A 19778-nucleotide genomic window follows, 5' to 3' on the forward strand; every position below is an offset into this window, starting at 1 on the left:
CAACCCATGCAACAGCAGTGTTGCTGAACTGGAGAAAAAAGGTCTGTATGGAATCAGCTGTGGAATAATTCCATTACACGGATTCCTCTCTGTGCTGCTTTCCCCACATGGCTTACCTCTTACCTCCAGTGTCTCATAATTTCAGTTATGATTTTATGTGTTTGCAAGACAGGTGAATATCTGTACCTACCCACATAAATAAATAACTGCAGTGATTTTATACAGGGCAAAGGGGGGCAATTCTGGAGAATGTCCTGAGAAATTCTGTAGTTGGAATGATAAGAATACGAGTAGTTTTTTATACACGGTGTCAGCTCTAGCCTATTCAAGTTTTCTTTTAAGAAAGTTGCATGGAGTCCGTCAAGGCTAGATAGGTAGTAGAATGAGGCGGCAGAATATGGACTGTACTAGTTCAGGCAGCAGGGGAGGAGTTACATTGTTCACAGTTCTCCTGCACTGGTGATTCCCTGTTAATGGAAAACTAGTTTAGCATGTGAGGAGCTAGGTTGGAAACTTGTATTTTTTTGATGTGCTAATTTTTAATTTACAGCAAGTTTTTTTACAAAGGGAACCATAAAAAGTGTGTCTCTCCCCACATAAAGGGCTGAAGCAGCTGCAGCTCATTCTGTCCTGTGGGAAGGAGTACCTCCACCACATTCTACAGCACATGTGGGCGAGGCCTTAAAGTGGAATATTCCAGATGAGGGTCTAGAGACTATCCTTAAAAGAAGCAACACCCCCTCCCTTCTTGTGGGAAGAGTTTTTGTGACATCTGAATAGGTTTGAGTCCAGTGGCAACAAAGTTTTTTTCTGGGTATAAGCTTTTGCGTGCACACACACTTCTTCAGATACAATGAAATGGAAGTCACCAACCATTACGTATAAATAGCAGGTAAGGTGGATGTTGCCAAGAAGGGCCAACTGGTGTCAAGATGCATAAGCAACTGAGCAGTAAACATAGCTAAGACTGGATGAAAATGATTGGTAAGACCTATGAATAGCAGTAGATTAGCATACAGCATAATAAAGGAGTTTACAAACAGATGTGAAAACTGAATGACATTAGCATGTGTAGTGAGATAAGAAACCAGTGGCTCTGTTAAGCCCTGGGGGTTCCATTGTCCTGAGTGTTGTATTAACTAGTAAGTCAGCAATCTCTCCTGTTCTAGTTTGTTTCTAAAATTCCTTTGCAAGAAAACAGCTACTTTGAGGTCCCCCATTGAATGTAATGGAAGACTGAAGCGTTATCCTACAGATTTCTCAGTCTTGTTGTTCTTGATATCAGATTTGTGTCCATTTATCCTTTGGCATAGGGTTTGCCCTGTTTGCTGCGTGTAGGGAACTGAAGGGCAACCTCACCCACAATAATACAATATCTAATTTGAACATGTCAAATTTGCTGCCACATACACCCAGACATCATAATCACTGGACCTGAGAGTAGTTATGAATATTCATGTTTGAGCTTCCAAATCCACTTAGAGCATGACTCCCCTCCCGTGTCCCTGACTGAACCTACAAGGGGGCAGGGGCAGGCCCCATCCCAGGTCACAACATTTCTCCCAGCCTTCCCTTTCTGCTTGTGAAGCTCCTGGTTTGTGGTTTGTCAAACATCATAACGATAACCTGTATTTGCCCTTGGGTGGTTCTGTACAAGCCTTCCTGCCCTATGTGAATCGTGTCTTGACCTACAGTTACCTGAATCTGCGTAAAACATTTGCATTTATAGATCCATGAAAACAGTGACAAAAAACTACGTGCTCATGTAAAATGGATGCTCCTTCCATAGACTAGCTATATTTATAAATTGGTGATAAAACCACGCAGAGAGACGCCGGCAGTCACGAGCTCTGGCGCACAGCATATGCTGCAGAGGCATACCAGGGAGGGAGGCTGTGTGTTGGTGCTTTGCTAAGCCACGTTTTGAAACCGAAAGGATTGTTCTGTTTTGAAATGATTTGACTATACCAAAATGGGTGCTTGGACTACCTTAGAGGCCCCTTTGACTCAGAGTGTGGGATATCCCTGTTTTAATAAATAGCATAATTTCCCAGTCATTTGCCAGTGGAAGGCTGGGTAAGAATGTCTGGTAGGGCATGGTTTAAGGAATGCATGCCGATGAGGTAAACACAAAATGCCACAGTTGAAAGTTTCCCAGAGGCCATCTAGTCTTCCTCCCCCCCCATTTCCCTACACCCTCACAGGCCAGCAGATACAATCCAGAGGCAGAAGCCAGATGTGCTGTGGGAAGAGAGTGTGTGGGCAAGGAAGTTCCCAGATTACTTCAGTGAGGAAGCCAAGGCAGGTGTTGGTTTAAAAATCTATTTTACACTAAAGCCACTTACTCATTTGGGAGTTCATAAGTCATAATATACCGCATTTATAGACTACCCTTCATGGGCGTTGCGATAATTCTTGCAACAGCCCATATTGTTATCTCCATATTGTATGCAAGAAGCTGAGGGTGACAGATGGTGGCTTTCCTGGATGTGTTTGTAGTTCAGGTGAGACTTAAATTGGGGACTTGGCTTGGACTCATGTAGTCCGATCCTCTCTGTGCTTGTTTGGAAGTCCTGTTGTGTGTTATGGGGCTCTCAAGCTTCCACGCAGTGAGGATTCTCCATGTTGCTTTTATCACTGCTATGGCAATGCAGCTTCCACATGTGGAGTTTTGTGCACTTATTCTCCATCTTTTATCCCCTAACCCTTTCTGTATATGCTCCATGGCACCTCCATGTTGGCTCTTGGGTTGTGGCAACTTGTCACCTCTTTTTTGTTCATAAGTGTATTGTAGCAGGTCTATATGTGTCAGCGGGCCACTATAGCTCTATAGCAATTCTAAAACAAATCCTGTGGTTGTATAGCAGGAAAAAATGGTGGGGAAATGGTGCTCACGAAAGACTGATGGCAGGATATTTCCAGGACTGGAAAATGAGTACCATACTTTCCAGATCCAGTATGAATGCATTTGGGGTATGTTCTTTCTAAAAACGACTGGAGGTAAACCAGGTTTGGAAAAGAATGTACTGAAGATGGTGAAAACCTAGATAAATGACAACTAGAAAATGATGTCATGTGGAATCCCAATAAAAAAGTGATCCAGTTGGGGAGCCAAGGTAGAGAGAGACCTCCATGTGGAAGCAAATGAAGTCTACTTAGGCATGTGGCTGTAGGCCACATGCACAGGCACAAGCACAGAATCCCAATGGGTTCCCCCCCCCTCTCCCTAGACCCCTTCTGCAAGTTCTGTCTCTTGGCCAAACTCTTAAGTACTTTTTTCAGAGTGAGGGCCAGTAGAGTTGTGTGCCCAAAATTTCATGTGGCCTCACTGTGCCAAAGGGTGGTTGTTCAAGTGACTTGGATGTAGGCCATCTTTCTCAGCTGTATCCAGCCTAGATGGAACTCGATCTAGTGTTGAATTTCTCCCTGCATTTACACTGTATAGCATCATTGGATAAACATACAGTAGGTAAGGTGATAACCTTCCATCTTCACCAACAGAATTTCCAAGGTATTGCCTTATCTGTTTGTGTAGCTGATTCTCAGGGGCAAGCCCAACAACATCATTATTACAAAGGAATATTTCTAAAGAAATATGAGATGTACTCCTTTCTGTAATGTCAGGTACATGATGCCTAGTTGTGATTGAATGCTATGCAGACTTACAGCTCTGAAAGCAATGCCATGTGTTGTTTTTTTTAGCAGGATAACTGACTTTGTATGCATGAGATTCCAGGTTCAATCCTTGGCACTCCCCGTTGGAGGGATGTGTTGGGAAAGCCCTGCATCATATCCTGGAGAGCCAAAGTAAACAATACTAAGTTAGATAGACCAATTCCCCTCATATAAAACAACTTCATATGTTAATTTGGCTTCAGCATAATAGTGGTTTAGGAGCCATAGGTGTATCTGACGTGCCATGTGACACTCTTCTGAGCACTGCCCCAAGTGCCCCATGTTTCAGGAACGTGGGCAAGGCCCTTGCTGGCGGGGCTTGTAGTTGGCAAATGTTTTCTACCTAGAAACAGCTACTGCCGAAGGAACAGGTAAGCCGTGAGCTTTCCTGAGGTACAGTCCTCAAGCCAGGGATGGATAGAAATGTGGCTCCTTTGACTGATGGTAATTACGACCAATGCTTCCTCTAAGCTGTGGAGTCTTGTGGACAGAAATTTTACGAGCTCCTGGCACTGAAGTTGTGAGCGAGCTATTTGACTACTGCATAAATTAGTTTACTCTGGAGCCATCCTTCCTGAGCTAAGACAAAAATCTGTGAGCTGGAGGCTAAAAAACTGTGAGCTATCTCACCCTAACTCAGTTTAGAGGGAACACTGATTATGACTGTGGTTCTCCACAAGGTGCACAGTGAGTACTGCTCGTGTGCAGTCATGTCTGCTGCCTGGGCCACCTTGGTATTACAAAGATCAACCAAGGCACCAACAAAACTGTCAACCATGTTAACAGGAAACTCCTTTAAACTTTAAGGAAACCATTCCCAGCCAACCCATTTAGTGGTGATGGCAAATAAAACTGCTTGTCCCATGCAGGGTGTTTTATTTGAGAACTGTGGCACAAGCCACGGTTACATTTCAGCAGCCACATATTTTTCCCAAGCAAGTGAACCATGTTTATGGGATGTTATGAAGTTATAATCTGTATAGCGTAAATGGTCTTTAGAGAACTACGGTATGAAGTAATTGCTTTCTGTGGCCAGTAACTTGCCAGTTTCCTTGTATTAGGGTTTATAACACTGTAAGTAGATGATGAAAAGGGCAGTATAATATCTGGTTGGATGTGTGAAACTGTAACCATGCCAGGCCTTTTGAAATAAATAAAAATCACCCAGTACTTCTTTTTTTTTTTTTTGGTAAACAAAGTTTTATTATTTTCCAGTCATAGGTATTCCATATTTATCCATTAAAACTTTTCTTTCAAGCATACATAAACAATTACTTACCCTATAACCCATACTCCATCCCCCCTCCTGTGGCTTCCCGCAATGCTTTCACCCCCTTCCCCTTACTTATATATATTTCATCAGTTGCTAATATCATATTTCTAATCTCTTTAAAAGATAACAACTTTTTGCTTAGTATTGTTCTAAACATAATAAAAAAAATTTCACATCCCAGTTCTTTTCCAGATAGTTTTTAAAGTCCTTCCATTCTTCAAAAAATTCTTCGTCTTCTTTGTTGTTCAATTTCTTAGTAATTTTATCCATTTCTGCCATGAACAGAACTTTATGTATCCAGTCTTCAATTTCTGGTACTTTTTCAAGTTTCCAATATTGCGCATATAGCATTCTTGCTGTCGTTATTAGGTACCAGAATAAAGTTCTTTTTTCCGCATTAACTTCTTCCATTTTTAGTCCCAAAAGCAGAATTTCCGGTTCTTTTTTAAAGGAGCATTGTAGTATCTTCTGCATTTCACTATGAATTTTTGTCCAAAAGTCCACAGCTTTTTCACAAGTCCACCACACATGGTAAAATGAGCCTTCATGTTTTTTACATTTCCAACATTTATTAGACATATTTTGATTCATATTTGCTATTTTTTTCGGGGTCATGTACCATCTATACATCATTTTATAACAATAAATCACCCAGTACTTCTAAAAGGGCACTTTCACTCACATTGAATAACACACTTTCAGTGTACTTTGTAACTGGATTTTACTGGGTGAAATGGCTAAGTTCATTTGCAAACGATCTCTAAATTTCATTTAAACATGGATTAAAAGTGCATTCTTTAGCATGTATAAAAGTGCCTAATTCAGTGCTTATTTATCAATAAAATCTAACATAAAAATAAGGTGCCAAGGCAAAAATGGAATACATCCTACTGGGTTTGTTACGATGTATTATTTTATTAGTTTAGATTAGTTTAAATTATTTAATTAGCCTAATTGGCTTTGTGACTGATGCTACAAAGGTTCTGAAACTGAGGGGCATATACGCTAGAGGAAGTGGTGGGATGGATGTCGAATGTGCTGAATCAGGTAGATTATTTATGTGAAGATTAAAGGAGACGTTGAGTTGGACCCACCATGTGATAATGGAAGAGGAGTTCTGCTTAATGCAGTTCCATTTGTGCAAGAGCTATTGTTAAGATCAAGAAGTGATTTTTCATTTCTGATCAGTTCCAATATGGTTTGCGCTAAGAAAAATCCTTATGGGGGATGCTGACATATACCTTCCACAACGTCTTGCTCGAGCAGAAACACATGGCAGGGTTGCATCCACCTTGGCTCGTCTCAGGGTCTAGTTGCGATGATGACTCTCGTGTTTCTCCTTGCAGAAGAGCCCCTGAGTGAGTGGGAAAGTTCTGTGGGATCCAACTTGATGCATTGTAGATACTTCAGGAAAAGTTTTTCCAGACACTATTTTATTGTGGGTTTTTAGGAACGTTTTTGAGTAATATCAGACGGGGAGAGACTAGAAGCTGCTTGCTAAAGTGGTGGCGGAGGTGGTAGTAGCAGCTTCTGCCCATTGAAAGGATGCCGTAATTCTAAACTGTAGTAGTCTATTCCCTGTGAACATGTCTAGAAAGCTTTTTTAAGGGGGCATTTTCGTTTTCAGAAATATATTGTGCATGAATATATGTATTACTTGCATACCTCAAGACTCTATTTAGAAAATATACATGCTGCCTCTCAAAGACATTCCTGGCTAAGTCTCTGGTTGGCATAAGTAGCCTATTAGGTTTTAAAAGTAGAAATTTTATTGTAGATGTATCTAATGCTCAATTGTGCGAAGCTGTTTTTTGTCACAAAATTTTAGGACTGGTAGGCAGACTTTTTCATCAAAATGCAATTTTCATCCATTAGGAGGCCTCTGACAGATTAATCTTTTATTAGATTATACCAGATTATAGCATGATACCAACAGAGATTATATTATCCAGAGTGTTACGAAGATGTCTGTAGGAACCGGACATAAAAGAAGTCTGATTTGGGAATAGCAAAATGAGACAGTATTTGAAAGCATAAAATGCTGTTCATGCTTTAAAATAAATTGGATTGTGTAGCAGTTCTTTCTGTTGCCTGACACAATGCTACCAGTGTGGCCAGTAAAAGGAAATTTCACAACATACAAGTTGTCTTGCAATGTGTCTCAGTGGAGTGTCAGGGATGTTCATTTGGTGGTGGTGGCGGCAGCATGTATTTTGAGACTCAATAGCTGCTGATGTATTTCAGGACTGCTGCCTCCATGGGAAATATCCTTCAAATCATTGTGTCTGTAGCTTATTTTTATCCAGAGAAGAACTGAGTCTTCAACAGGAAAAAAAGTAGCTGAGTTAAGATTCATCACGCAAGAGCTGTCTTTCCACACTGTGCAGTTAGTTCCCTGTATGACGCTGCTGTGTGCGGAACTGCAGAGAAAGGCCCTCTGTATAACATACCACTGAAACAGCCGAAACCGAGGTGATAGGCAGAAACAGCCCCAGTAATAGGGGAAAATGCTTTTTAGGAGAACTCTTACAGAATGCAAGGATGCTTGCTGCTGTCCATTGGGTTTAGTAATCACTTGGCATGGCAAAGAAAAGAAATCTGATGTCTCTTCTTGGTCATCATTGCATTGCCAAAACAAAACTCAGGGTGGGTTTATGTAGATTGATTCTTGATGGCTGGGGTCAGCAGGGGAATAGAATGCGTTAACGCACCCCATTGCTGCTGCTGAATATTCTCTTCTTCATTCTCCCTTGTGAATGGCAGTCATTTGTTTGTAAGGAAAAGTAAAGCACTGGATTTGGAGACACTGTTCTGGACACTTGTTTCAACTCTAGATGCTGCGTGGCCAGTGGGCCCCACAAGGAGTGCCGTGTGCACCTCTGCACAAAGCATCCAGAGAAACCCCTAGAATGCTCCCCCCCCCTCAAAACCCACAGATCTGTCCTAATGACTGGCATGTTGCTAGTTCTTTATAAAGCAGAGCTCAAGGCAAGTGTACACAATTTGTTAAAAAAGAAAGAAAGAAATTCAAAACCACCTGCAAAGTATCAAAAGTGCAGAACAAGAACATGATAGTTACAGAATGTGATGGTACTTTGAAGGTTTCTGCACTGTTTGTACTAGTCCAGGATCACCTCTGTTTTGCTGGATCATGACTCTGGACAGTTTACTGGGAAAATAAATGAAGTGTGCTGAAGAGGCTATGCAGGCATGAGGGACCTAAAGGGGACTCTAATGAGAGTGCAGAAGGAAGGAGCTGGCTGTATTCCAGAAGAGAGCCCTTGTAACTGACAGAGAATGTTCTTTTCCAAAACTTGAAACAGAACCCCTGACTCCTTGCTTTTCAGGACACTCTGCTGCTAGTAGCAAACAGCATTGATACTCACTTGGGAAATGTGTCCTGTCTCCTCTGGTGGCAGATGCACGCAGAATGTCACTGGGATGACAGCTAATTAGTGCATATCCTTGAGTAAGACCACCGCTCGCTGTACTATTACGGATTCCAGCTTCGCTCATGATTCACAGCAGCTCTACACATGACAATGACTACAAGAAGCACCAGCATTACGTCCTGATTGGGGGCGAGTGCATGCACACAGGTATTTAAAGATACACGTACACAGAGGCTAGCGCTGCCAGCTCCCCCCCAGCGACTGTCAGGGATGGAGGGGGTAGGGGTGTCCAGATCCAGGTTGGGAAAGTTCTGGAGATTCGGAGATGGAGCCTGGGGAGGTCAGGGACCTCAGTGGGGCACAGTGCCATCGGGTCCACCCCAAAGCATCCATTTTATTCACCATTTCAAACCGATCTCTGTAGTCTGGAGATGAGCTGTAATTCTGGGGGATCCCCGGTCCCACCTGGAGGCTGGCATCTCTAACACAGGCCTAGAAGGAATTTTGCTGCAGGAAACACCTGTGCAATTCTGGTGTTTCCTGCCGCAATTGTAATGTTTGGTGAACACGGATATTGACAGTTCCATGGCTCTCTCCTCAGCCTTTCGCAACTCTGCAGAATGAGTTTTCTGAACTTTTTTTTTTTAACTTGGCAAAACCTTCATCATTCTCTTTTCCCCATTAAGAAAAGGAGCTGGTCTTATTCTACTAGGAAGCACAAGAGTGTGCTGAAACTGGGATAAGGGAGCCATGCTGTCCCACTTGCCTAACTGGACTTTGGCTTTTCTGTTTAAGAACCAAATGAGGAAGGGTTTGGGTCCTGCAGTGGGGACACATGAATCTAAGTCTCAACTTTTTGCATCAGCTACTATTAAGAGAATTCTTCCCATATCATCCCAAGTGGCTACAATGCATGATCCAAGAGGAGAGCCCCAGAAATTCTTGCAGTTTTGCAGAGGATGTTGTGGATAACCTCCCGACTGCATAATTGCTTCAAGGGTGCTCCTGCAAATATTGCAGTGACTGGATCACTTGTGTGGTCAGGTCCTGATCCGAGCTGTGAGGGTCAGGTTGGGATAATAGTTGGCCTTGCTTGAATCCAGATCTGGTGTGGTTGTTCTCCATCTCTGTTGAAGGTGTGTTGATGGAGCTTGACCATGAAGTACAATTAGTATGGCTCTGTTGACCCAACCAAAGGCCAGCATTTATGTTGGGCCTGGCCAGTCCAGTAGCCAGGAGAGCCAGTTTGGTGTAGTTAAGAGTGGCGGACTCTAATCTGGAGAACCGGGTTTGATTCCCCACTCCTCCACGTGCAGCTGCTGGGTGACCCTTGGTCAGTCAAAATTCTCTGAGAGCTGTTCTCTCAAAAGCAGTTATCTCAGAGCTCCCTCATCCCCACCTACCTCACAGGGTGTCTGTTGTGGGGAGAGGAAGGGAAAGGAGATTGTAAGCTGCTCTGAGACTCCAAGTGAAGGGCGTGGAATAAATTCAGTCTCCTCCTCCTTCTCTTCCTCCTCCTCTCTGCCAATAGCGGGATAATGTTGCAGTCCCCTGTTCTGCTCTGAAGAAGGCCTTGAGACCTGGGTGCATACTGTCTCAGTAACTCTCTGGATTGATTTCAGTTCATAGCTTCAAAGTCCCAGACATAAGCTTAATTCAGCCTCTTGTACGTGTCACACCAGGTTGCTTTCTGTTTGGCAAGGCAGAAATTATGGTAATCTTGTCATAGGAAACACAGAATTCCGTCTAGGTTTTTCGGGTCTTGTTGAACATGAATGAGATCCTGTTGGGCAAGGTGGAATGGACTTGGGTATATGCAGTTTTAATGGTACTGTTACAAGTTTTCCAGTGGATAAGGGGATGGAGACTCTAATTTGGTGAGTAGGATTGATGATACCTTATCAACTAATTTTAAACAGTATAATTTTGTCTAGATCATCTGGAAAAATGTAAGTTATTTTTTTTTAAAAAAAATCAAGAAATGGTGAATAAAAAGGGCATATCTCAGGACTATTGTGATACTATGTCACATGATGTTTCATTCCATTTTATTTCCATTGTTGTTCTTCTAAAGACTATTTCATAATTCAGAGGCTAGTTTACTTGAATGTGCTTTACTTGGGACTGCCCTTGATGGTGGTTTTTGAACCTTGGGGAGGTGCCATAGCTCAGTAATAGAAGGTACAATCTACATTTTATTTGAGCATTTCTATCCCACTTTTGCCTGAAAAGGACCTATGGAGAAGATGCCTGAGTTAATTCCTGGCATCTCCTATTACAAGATCCCAGGTAGGAGGAGTTATAAAAGGTCCTTCTCTGCTTAAACATACGGCAGAGCTGTTGCCAGTCAGAGCAGACAGTATTGAATTAGCTGGGCCAATGGTCTGATTCAGTATAAGGCACCTTCAGAAGATCGTATTAAGTTTCAGTTGGTACAAAACACTGGGGGGCATATCCCATACCAGTGCTCCATTGCATGCTCATGTGCTTTCTTGCTTTCCAGGCCCAATTTGGAGTTCTGGTGTTCATCTATAAATGAATGGCTTGTGACGAGCATCTTTAAGAGAGCAGCTCAGTCAAATGTGAGAGCCAATATGGCATCGCGGTAGAATGTCAGATCCTGGGAGAATCAGATTCAGATCCCCATTCTGCCATGGAAGCTTACTGGGTAATCTTGGGACAGCTGCAGTGTCACAGCATAGCCTTCCTCACTGGGTGGTTGTTGTTGTGAGGATAAAATGAAGGAAGGGAAAGCAGTGTTGTAAGCCAGTTTGAGTCTCCGTTGGGGAGGAAAGTGGGGTATAAATAAATAAGCTCTTTGGCTCCATTGTGGCATTTAACTGCGAGCACCATGTTACACTTACAATACCCTGCTTCTGGAGACACACATTTTTGGTTGTTCTTTAACTCGGGAATTTCCTCCCTTGAAGGTTTGGAAGAGGCCATGTGTAAGCAGCTTCTGGAAGTGATGTAGTACCTGCTGCTTAACGTTGGCTTTTGGTGATCACGGTGGGTTAGATGGCGCTCAGCAGATGTATTAAGAACTGTAACTGATGTAAATTATTACTTGCTTCAAATATTGCTATAGACCCGCCAAGTCATCATCATTCCTACAACTTCACGCAAGGCCTGACCCTGCGTTTATTTCCGTCTCCTCCTCAGATCGATAAATACCTGTATGCCATGCGACTCTCTGATGAGACTCTGTTGGATATCATGGCCCGCTTCAGGAGGGAGATGCAGAATGGGCTTTCCAGAGACTTTAATCCAACAGCGACACTCAAGATGCTGCCTACATTTGTGAGGTCTATTCCTGATGGCTCAGGTGAGGATCATGTCTCCCATGACGCACGGTTGCCATTTGCAGACAAAGCTGATGTCCTAAAACACAGAGGAATTCCTTGGTTATTACAATGAATGCCGTGTGAGCCACGGGGTATGCTTGTTTTTCAAGAGAGAGCCAGTGTGGTGCAGTGGGTAAGAGACTGAGATCTGGGGGACCCGGGTTTTAAATCCCCTGTAAAACACAAAGGAATTCCTTGGTTATTACAATGAATGCCGTGTGAGCCACGGGGCATGCTTGTTTTTCAAGAGAGAGCCAGTGTGGTTCAGTGGGTAAGAGACTGAGATCTGGGGGACCCGGGTTTTCAATCCCCTGTCTTTCACAACAGCTTGCTGGGTGACCACGGGCCAGTGACAGGCACACCTACTTCACAGGGCTTTTGTGAGGATAGAATGAGGAAGGCAGAACGGTATATGTTACTCTGACCTTGGAGGGTGGGATAAAATAAGAACATAAGAGATGCCAATGTTGGATCAGGCCAAAGGCCCATCCAGTCCAACACTCTGTATCACACAGTGGCCAGAAATACCAGGTGCCATCAGGAGGTCCACCAATGGGGCCAGGATATTAGAAGCCCTCCCACTGTTATGTAGTTAGTTATTTATTTATTTAATTTCTGTCTCGCCCTTCTCTGCATGCAGAGCTCAGGGAGGGGTTTACAGCACACAAGTAAAACAATTTAAAGCAATTACAGCATAATTACAATTAAAACCCATGAAAACCCAGATGACATAGGTCACAAGATGGCGAACAGACAGTTTAACAGATGCTCCCTGTATGTGTGCCTAAGATGGAGCAAAGTACTGGGCAAGTGGACAGAAGCCACCAACAAGTTGACATAGTGCAAAACAGGGTGGAGCAGGGGAGGCCGATGTAATTGGACACCCACCCCCTCAACCAAAAGCCTGGCAGAACAACTCCGTTTTACAGGCCCTGTGGAACTGTAATAGGCCCCGAAGGGCCCTGATCTCACTTGGGAGAGTGTTCTACCAGGCCAGAGCCAAAAAAGCTCTAGCTCTGGTCAAGACTAAGTGGATGTCTTTTAGGCCAGGGATCACCAGAAGATTATTTATGAGATTTTTATCCCGCCCACCAAGCAGGCTCAGGGCGGTGTACGTGAGCCAGTAAAACATAAAACAATTCCCATATGATTTCAGTTGAAATCTAAAACCCAGCTAATCTGCGTGATGGCTAGGTGGTGGTACATCAGACCTCAGGGATATAACTGTATATAGCTCCAGAAAGGGCCATCGTGTTAATAACTGGGCCAGCCCCCCTACAGGTTGTTATGGCGAATAGCCTAGGCTGGTTGGAACAGGGGTGGTTAGAGCAGGGGAGGCTGGTGTAATGAGGCACCCACCTCCTAAACCAAAGGCCTGGTGGAACAGCTCCATTTTACAGGCCCCGCAGAACTGTAATAAGTCCCGCAGGGCCCTGATTTCACTTGGGAGCTCTGGCTCTGGTCAAGGCTAAGCGGATGTCTCTTGGGCTAGGGATTACCAGTAAATGTTGTTCTGCTGAGCATAAGGCTCTTTGGGGGACATATTGGGAGAGACAGTCCCAGAGATATGTTGGTCCCTGACTGCATTGGGCTTTAAGGGTTAATACAATAACCTTGAACCTAATCCGGTACTCAATTGGCAACCAGTTCAGCTGGCGAAGCACTGGCCGCATGTGCGCCCACAAAGACATCCCAGACCAGAGGTGCACCGCTGCATTTTGTACCAGCTGAAGTTTCCGGGTCAGACTCAAGGGCAGCCCTGTGTAGAGTGAATTGTGGTAGTCCAGTCTGGTGGTGACCATTGCATGGATCACCATTTCCAAGTCATGGGAGGAGAGGTAGGGAACCAGCTGCCTTACCAGCCATAGATGGTAAAAGGCTGATCTGGCAACATTCGTGACCTGGGCCTCCATTGAAAGCAAGGTGCCAGAATCACACCTAAGCTCCTCATCATTGGTCCTGGCACTAGAGCTGCCCCACCAAGGGTTGGGAGTTGGATTCCCGACTCCCCCGACCCCCCACGACTCAGGTACAGGTTCTCCGTCTTTGATGAATTTAATTTTAGCCAGCTCTGCTGTAACCAACCAGCCACAGTCTCCAAAGCCCCGGCCAAGATATTAGGGGCAGAGTCCATCCATCCATCAGCAGATACAGCTGGGTGTCATCAGCATACTGGTGACAACCCAGCCCAACCCCCTGGATTAACTGGGCACATATAGATGTAAAACAACATCAGGGAGAGCATCACCCCCTGAGCGATGCTGCATACCAAAGGGTAATGTGGGGACACCTTTTCCCCAAGCACCACCCTCTGTCCCTGTCCGTGGAGAAAGGAGACCAGCCACTGTCTCCCTGCATCAGTGAGGCAGTGAGCCATAAGGTTGTAATCGACCATGTCAAATGCCTCCGTCAAGTTAAGCAACAACAGCAGCACTGACCTGCCTTGGTCCAGGTGTCTCCGGAGGTCATCCGTGAGGGCGACTAGTGTGGTCTCTGTGCCGGAGCCTGGAGCTATTTCAGTATCGCTCTCTCAACTACCTTGCCTAGGAACAGAAGGTTTGACACTGGCCAGTAGTTGGCTGGAACCATAGGGTACAAAGATGTTTTTTTCAAGAGTGGTCTCACCACGGCCTCCTTTAAAAGCCCTAGGAAGGTCCCTGAGGACAGGGATAGATTGATAATCTCTCCCAGGGGAACCCGTATTCCGTCACTGGCGGCCTTGACCAGCCAAGATGGGCACAGGTCAAGGCGGCTAATGGTGGGCTTCATAGCTGCCAGATTTCTGTCGACCTCCTCCTGGAAGAGTCAGCTGAACTGGTCCAAGATGGGACCAAAAGACAGCTGAGTGGCCTCCACCTACTGTATCCACCATGGCTGGCAGATCTTGGCAGAACAACAAGATTTTGTCTGCAAAATAGCTTGCAAATGCCTCGCAGGTAATAGCCAATGCCCTATTCTTTTGGTTTCCCTGTGGTTGGGAGGTTAACAGTCTGATTATGCTAAATAATTGGGCTGGGCAAGTACTTGTGGATGCAATGGAAGACGCATAGAATTCATTCTTCGCAGCTTTCATTGCCATCTCATAGACTTTCATAAGTGTCCTATAAGATGTTCTTGCAGCCTTGTCACAATTTCGCTGCCACATTTGCTATAGCCATCTTAGCTCTCGTTTCATCCTTCGCAGCTCTGGGGTATACCACAGGGCTGGTTGGCACAGGAGCGAAGAGGGCATCGGGGAGCAATTTAGTCAATGGCTTTGGAGAGTTGGCTATGCCAGTCCTTCACCAGCTCATCCAACAAATCACCAGGGGACATCGGACCCTGCAGATCATTTTGGAAACCAGTTGGATCCATTAGTCCCTGCAGGCGAGCATAAATCAGCTCGCCACCTAAACAAGGAGGGGTTGGGATGCTCAGACGTGCTTTCAGAGCAAAGTAGTTTGACCATGGCACTGCATCAATGCTTTCCAGATCCATATTCTCCCCCATCCCAAAAATCAATTCCAGTGTGTGACCTGCTTGATGTGTGGGCGCTGATACAAATTGGGAGAGTCCTAGTGCTGCCGTGGATGACACCAGGTCCATCGCCTGTGAGGAGGCAGCATCACCAGCACGGATGTTGAAGTCCTCCAGAACTAATAGCCCAGGGCGCTTCAATGATCAGCCTGAGATTGTCTTCAGCAGGCAAGACAGGTTTTCTGCCGGTGCTTTAGGTGGTCGGTTCACGAGCCAGATAGCCAAACTCTCCTCAGCATTCTGCACCAGGCCTACTCGGTCAATGCCAGCAATTTTTGGTGCAGCGAGAGTCCTGTAGGAGAAAGACTCTTGGATAAGCACTGCCACCCCTCCCCCCTCCCATTAGTCTGGGACTGATGGAGGACTGAGTCACTGGGGGGGAGCTGTTTCAGGGCAACCGTCTTGCCCTCCCGCACCCGTTTAGAGCTGCAAAGTAGTCTTTCAGTATAGAGGTCTTATTATTAATGGACCTGGCATTGCACAGTATTAGTGTTGGAGAAGGGTATAGCTTCCTGGCTCCATTAGTAACATGTCTCAGGTTGGGGCAAAGGTTGGAAGGGGACTGAGCATAACCACATCACTGTTCCCTTCCTTTCCTATAAAACCTTGCCCCATGGCATAACCCTTCCTTTCCTATAAAACCTTGCCCCATCGCCATACCTCTCACGTCCCCTGATCACTGGTATCCCTGACTTCAAGACATTGTTCCGACGAGTGTAAAGCTCTTTAGGGGACATACTGGGAGAGACGGTCTGTCTGTCTAGTACTGCTCATACAGCTTGACAGACAGACAGACAGACTGTCTGTCTGTCTGTCTAGTACTGCTCATACAACTATCACCTTAAGCAGAAATCAGAACCAAAGAAAATATTTTAAAAGTCTTTAGTATTATTTCTCTTATATTTGATTATTGCGCCTTTGAATTGTGCCACTGAGAAGGCGACCACGATCATTGGTATCCGATAGTGGCCATGACACCTGGGCTCGCACATTTGGCAGTTCCATATCCTTAAGTAAAGGGGAGACTAAATTAGCCCTCGACTCATCAAGCATAGGGCACTCCATAATCATATGTTCAGTGGTTTCAATTGTATGATATGAGCATCTGCATGTTCTGTTAGGGTACGATACTTTATTATTATCTGCCCTTCAAAACTGCCAAGGGAAGAAGGTCCAGTCTTGCCAAAGTAAGAGCTCTTCTTAGTTTTGGGACTGTCAGTTGATAAAAATATTTCGGCAGTTGCATCGGGAGGGCTGCAGACAGACTAATAGAAAGAACTAAGTTTTTATTCTGCTTGCTTCCATCTTTACCTGTTGTAGAGTGTGTTCCTCTCATGCTAGGCACTTTTAAACTCTTTGAAGAAATATTGGTCTGGTTACTTTTAGGTCCATTTCAAATAGTTTGGCCTTAAATGTTGTGGCTTCCCAGCTAAACTACTGTTTTACAAATATTTCAGGCTGCTAATTAAGCAGGAGAAGCTTCTGTTTGACACGGCTCTTTAACCTGAAGAGAAGCCTGCGTGTCTGGTTGACAGGGATGCCAATTCTCAGTTTGCAGATGTTTTAATTTGCTGCCTATTACCAGAGAGGACATTTCTAAAGTGCAGCATTTGTTTGAAGTGTGTTCCAGGATTCATTTACTCTTGAAGCAGGCCATCTGCTCTAGTGTTGATTTTTCAGCGTTTTTTTAAAAGGTAATGGCACAGTTTAAACAAACGATGGGCTATAATGATGAAGATTATTTGTGCATTTCACTTGATGTGAGGTGCTTGTACTGATGAGTGAAGTTTAATTGTTTTCAGTCACAGAACATTATAAAAACTTATCTTCAGGCTTGCAATGAATGTTTTACATTCTAATACATTCTACATAGGCTGGGGGCTGGCCCAAATCTTTGATGTGCCAAACTGTTGCAGTGCATGGCCAGAAATACACAATCTGTGGTCCCTTGCAAGACTGCTGAGGACCCTGAAGGCATAATTCTTGGGGCACCTCTAAATCTAATAGCAGAGTCGTGACATAAGGGATTTAGAGGCGAATCTCCTAAAGTACACACCTTTCATCTGAAAGAACTGCTGCACCACTTTAAAAATGTTTGGGTTGCTTGTGTAGTCAGGTGAGTGCCAAAGTGATGTTCTTTTGAACATGTGGCATTTAGACATTGTAGATTCCCAGATGGAGGAGTTCATGTCTAATTATTCATTCAGCAAATAAACAACCTGCTTTGATAATTTCATGTGGTGATACAGAGTCAGGAAAATACCCTGTGGTGCTGAACAGCCATTAAAAAAAAAGTGGAAATATTGGGTTGGATCCAGCCAGCTTTTTCACTCAGTCTCACCTAATTCCCCTCCTTACTACAGCCCCTTTCCCACATGGCTTTTTCTGTGTGAGTTCCATGACCCCCAGTGTAGCCTTTTGCTGGTCAGAGAGCACACCCTCCTCCATTTCTCACTAGTGGAGAAACTGATTGGATCATGTACCTGATCTTCAGTGTTTTATCTGTGCTAGGTATACAGTCAGGGTTTTTATCTTGTTCCAAAACCTGTGTTTGTTGGTTATCTGTTTGCTAAACCAATAAGGATTGCTATGTGTGTTTGTTTGAGCTGATAGACTGAGTCAAATGCCCTCCCCTGGCCTGGTCAAATGTATTTGCAGTGTCAAAAGGTAATTGCTGATAGTAAAACTTCCAGTGCTTAAGTGCATTGTTTTATTTAGTTAGTGGTTATTATAGACCAGGGTACTTCGATGCTTAAGCAGTGATCTGTCTCTTCCGAAACAGAGAAAGGGGATTTCATTGCACTGGATCTTGGTGGATCTTACTTTCGCATTCTGCGAGTGAAAGTCTCTCATGAGAAGAAGCAAACAGTTCAAATGGAAACGGAGATCTATGACACTCCAGAAGATATAATGCACGGCAGTGGAACACGGGTGAGCATAAAGGATCCTTTTAAAAGCGGGCTCTGTTGAATTCCTTTTTAAAGCTTTCATGTCACACGTATTAAACCAAAATAGGTTGGATTTACTGTAATTCGTATTTTAATTCGTGGTAGCTAGAAACTGAATATTCAAGAGAACTAGGATATTTATCTTAGAGATAATTTCATGTGGACTTAGACTTTTTATTTTAAGATCAATTTCTCTTTGCTATGATTGGGTTAGGATGAAGGCCAGTTTTTTCTTACAAAATATCTATTTGTTAGGGAAAGGGCATCAGTTTAAAACGGTACCAGGTACATCAGAGCCTCTTTACCTGTCCATGGAAAGCTATTCTAAGAGCTCCAAAGGTAGGCTCATGATGATATCAAGATACAAGACCAGGACCATAACCCAAGGCTCATTTATGAATGGAGCAGCATACAGGCAGAGATGGATGTCATGTACCCAACATTCATGTCAGATGGGCTTCTCAGGCACGGCTGTGGGGACACAAGTGTGAGAGAGAGGACTGGCAACTCAAAGGGAACGTGAAGTAGTTCTATCACTTCTGCCCACCAAATGGCACCTTTTGTCGTCTTCTCATTGGCTGTGTGTGCAGAGGTGGTGGCAGAGGCCCCGGTGTCCAGAGTGAGGGCTAGGGTTCCCAAATCCCCCCGGGGGGCGGATTTCCCCCCGCTTTCAAGGCCCGACTTCCGCCCCGCGCCGAATCGGGCCCAGGGGAAACCCCACCCCCGCGTCACCCAAAAGTGACATCGCACGCTGGGGGCGGGGCCACGCCATTTGAGGGGAAAACTCTTTGTTTTCCCCTCAAATGGCGTGGCCCCGCCCCCAGCATGCGATGTCACTTCTGGGTGACGCACGAGTTAGACGCCGGCCGGGAGCCCCCCGCTCCCGGCCAAAATTCATTTGGCAACCCTAGTGAGGGCTCAGCTGAGTGGCTAGTTTAGACTTCAGTTGCCTCTTAATATAAGTTTATAAGCACTGTGGAAAGTAACGATTTAATGTTTCTGAGTGCGGTTATGTCATTGGTGCCTTAATTCTTTCAAGTGTTGTCTGAGTTACCTACATGCATGCTTGATTGACCTTCTAAACGTGATATGTGAATTCTGTTTTTAAAAGAGATCCGCATCACTAATTTTAGGGATTCTAAATCCTGTGGTTGATTGGGATTAGGGAAGGACATTTTCTTCTTTTACTTGTTGAGCCACATTCTCAGTTCTCCATCAGCACCTTAGATGTAAGGAGTCAGTTGGTAGAACTTCAGTTGAACTCAAGACAAATCAGTTCCTGCCTTCAAGTTTTAGGGGGTAAGAGTGTTCTAAGAAGGATCTGGGCTAAAATTCCCAGTAGATGAGGTAGGGTATTCTTCAAAGCTCTGACTGAATTCAAGGGAAGTGTCTGTATTCAAGGGAAGAGCCAGCGTAACACAGTGGTTACAGCATCAGTCTAGAGGCCAAAGTAAACATGATGGTGTCCTGCTGGGTACCATGAGGACATTTTTGAATGCCACTAGGGCCCACAGTGTGGCACTCTTGTTTTCCCTTGCATTTTTTCTAGGGCTGAAACAGTTGCAGGGGAGGGGATTGTTTCCCCCTCCCTGTGGCTGTCTGGGCATGTGAAAACACATGGGTGGGGGAA

At 44.5% G+C, this 19778-nt stretch overlaps 1 protein-coding gene across 1 annotated transcript in view; it reads left to right on the forward strand.

Moving 5' to 3' along the window:
- Positions 1 to 19778, forward strand: part of LOC107124941 (hexokinase-1) — a 64718-nt gene that overhangs the window by 6173 nt on the left and 38767 nt on the right. The window contains exons 2-3 of the mRNA XM_015428432.1: positions 11503 to 11665; positions 17983 to 18131. Coding sequence (XP_015283918.1) covers positions 11503 to 11665; positions 17983 to 18131 — 312 coding nt within the window. The remainder of the gene's footprint in view (positions 1 to 11502; positions 11666 to 17982; positions 18132 to 19778) is intronic.

This window comes from Gekko japonicus, unplaced genomic scaffold, assembly GCF_001447785.1.
Source record: "Gekko japonicus isolate JY-2015 unplaced genomic scaffold, Gekko_japonicus_V1.1 scaffold672, whole genome shotgun sequence".
NCBI lineage: Eukaryota > Metazoa > Chordata > Lepidosauria > Squamata > Gekkonidae > Gekko > Gekko japonicus.